At 53.6% G+C, this 2,213-nt stretch overlaps 1 protein-coding gene across 1 annotated transcript; it reads right to left on the reverse strand.

Moving 5' to 3' along the window:
- Positions 1 to 301: 301 nt before the first annotated feature.
- LOC122004536 (uncharacterized protein Mb2253c-like) lies at positions 302 to 1,420 on the reverse strand. Its single transcript, XM_042559409.1, has 2 exons — positions 1,241 to 1,420; positions 302 to 589 (listed from the first exon to the last, which is right to left on the reverse strand). The coding sequence occupies exons 1-2, from the start codon at positions 1,418 to 1,420 to the stop codon at positions 302 to 304; spliced, it is 468 nt and encodes a 155-aa protein (XP_042415343.1).
- Positions 1,421 to 2,213: the final 793 nt, after the last annotated feature.

The raw sequence follows: 2,213 nt of genomic DNA on the forward strand, positions 1-2,213 counted from the left end.
GGTGTACCTCCTGGAGAATGTACTCTGCGTCTTCCGAGCTGACGCATTTCAGTAGAGGTCGGGAGAACGCCTTTTTGTAAAGTTGATCTCCGACGAGCGTGAACCGGCCGGCTCTCCTCCTCAGCAGCTGGGCTTCCTCCCGATCGGACGGCATGGCACCCGAGCGTAAAAACTCCATGATGGCTGTTCTCCAATCGCTCGGGAAGGTGAGGCCTTCCATCCGGTCCACGTGCGCTATCAGAGATACTTGCCCGATTGGCTGCTGGATGACGACCGGTGCTATTGAGCTTGCTAGCTTGGCCTATTCATCTGTCGCCTGGTTCTCTGCTCGGGGTATCTTCTGGACCATCACCTCGGTGAAGTTAGTCTTGAGTTTCTCAAAAGCCTCCGCGTACAACTTAAGTCTTGCATTGTTTATCTCGAAGGCGCCCATGAGTTGCTGAGCGGCAAGCTGGGAATCCGTGTGGATCACGACCCGACTGGCTCCAACATGCCGTGCGGCTTGCAATCCGGCTATGAGGGCTTCGTATTCCGCCTCATTATTGGTTGCCCGATAATCTAGCTGGACGGATAAATGCATCCGCTCTCCCTGAGGCGACAGTAGCATGATCCCAATTCTGCTTCCGAGCCGAGTGGACGATCCGTCCACATATATTTTCCATGTAGCTTCAGGCTTGGGCTTTTGTACTTCGATTACGAAATCTGCCAAGGACTGCGCTTTGATCGTCGAGCGGGGTTGGTATTGGATGTCGAATTCGCTAAGCTCCGTTGTCCACTTGATGAGCCGTCTGGATGCTTCAGGGTTCAGGAGTACCCTTACGAGCGGGCTATTTGTCATCACAATAATGGTGTGCGCCAAAAAGTAAGGACGCAACCTCCGAGCGGCGAGCACCAAGGCGAAAGCCAACTTCTCAAGACCGGTGTAGCGAGACTCAGCATCTTTTAAGATATGGCTTAAAAAGTACACTGGCTGTTCCTCACTGCTCGGCCTTACTAATGCTGAGCCCACAGTATGCTCAGTTGAAGATAAGTATATTCGGAGCGGCTCACCTTCGGCTGGTTTCGCCAACACGGGTAAGGAATTCAGATAAGTCTTCAATTCTTCGAATGCCCGATCGCACTCCTCGTCCCATTGGAACTTGGTGGTTTTACGGAGAATCTTGAAAAATGGCAAGCTCCGGTCGGCGGTCTTGGAGATGAACCTTGACAGCGCCGTTATTCGACCGGTCAGACGCTGTACCTCTCGGAGATTTCTAGGAGGCGGCATGTCCTGCAGTGCATTTATCTCGCTGGGGTTCGCCTCTATATCCCGTTCGGTCACAATGTAGCCCAGGAAGCGCCCGCCTTTTGCCCCAAACAGGCACTTTTGAGGGTTAAGTTTGACGCCATACCTTCTCAATATTTGGAAGGTCTCCTCCATGTCCGCGTAGAGATCGGACGCCCGGAAGGATTTGATAAGTATGTCGTCCACGTACACTTTCAAGCTGCGTCCGATCTGCTCCCTGAAGACCTTGTTCATTAGACGCTGGTAGGTGGCTCCCGCGTTCTTCAGCCCGAACGACATTACATTGTAGCAGTAGGCGTCGTCCGCCGTGATGAAGCTGACCTTCTCTTGGTCTTCTCGGGCGAGCAGCACTTGATGGTAGCCTTGGTATGCGTCCAGCATGTATATCAGCTCGCACCCGGCCGTGGAGTCCATCAGCTGATCGATCCGGGGAAGGGGGTAGAAGTCCTTCGGGCACGCCTTGTTCAGGTCCCGGAAGTCGATGCAGACTCTTCACTTGTTGCCCGGCTTGGAAACTAGGACCACATTTGCAAGCCAACTCGGGAATTGTACTTCCCTTATGTGGCCGGCCTCTAGAAGCTTCTCTACCTCCGCCCGGATGATTACATTTTGCTCTGCGCTGAAGTCCCTCTTCCTTTGCTTCACCGGACGAGCGTCCGGCCGGACATGAAGTTCATGTTGCGCTACGCTCGGTGAGACTCTAGGCAGCTCATGGGTCGGCCAGGCTAAGACGTCGCAGTTTTGCCGCAAGCATTTAATCAACCTCTCCTTCTGCTTCTCCTCCAGATCAGATGCAATGAAGGTGGTGGCCTCCGGTCGGGAAGGGTCAATCTGCACCTCCTCCTTTTCTTCATAAACCAAAGAAGGGGGTTTGTCGGTTATAGCAGGTACCTCGACTCGTGGCACTTTCCGAGCGAACTTGGCTTCG

Source organism: Zingiber officinale, chromosome 7B (genome assembly GCF_018446385.1).
Source record: "Zingiber officinale cultivar Zhangliang chromosome 7B, Zo_v1.1, whole genome shotgun sequence".
Lineage (NCBI taxonomy): Eukaryota > Viridiplantae > Streptophyta > Magnoliopsida > Zingiberales > Zingiberaceae > Zingiber > Zingiber officinale.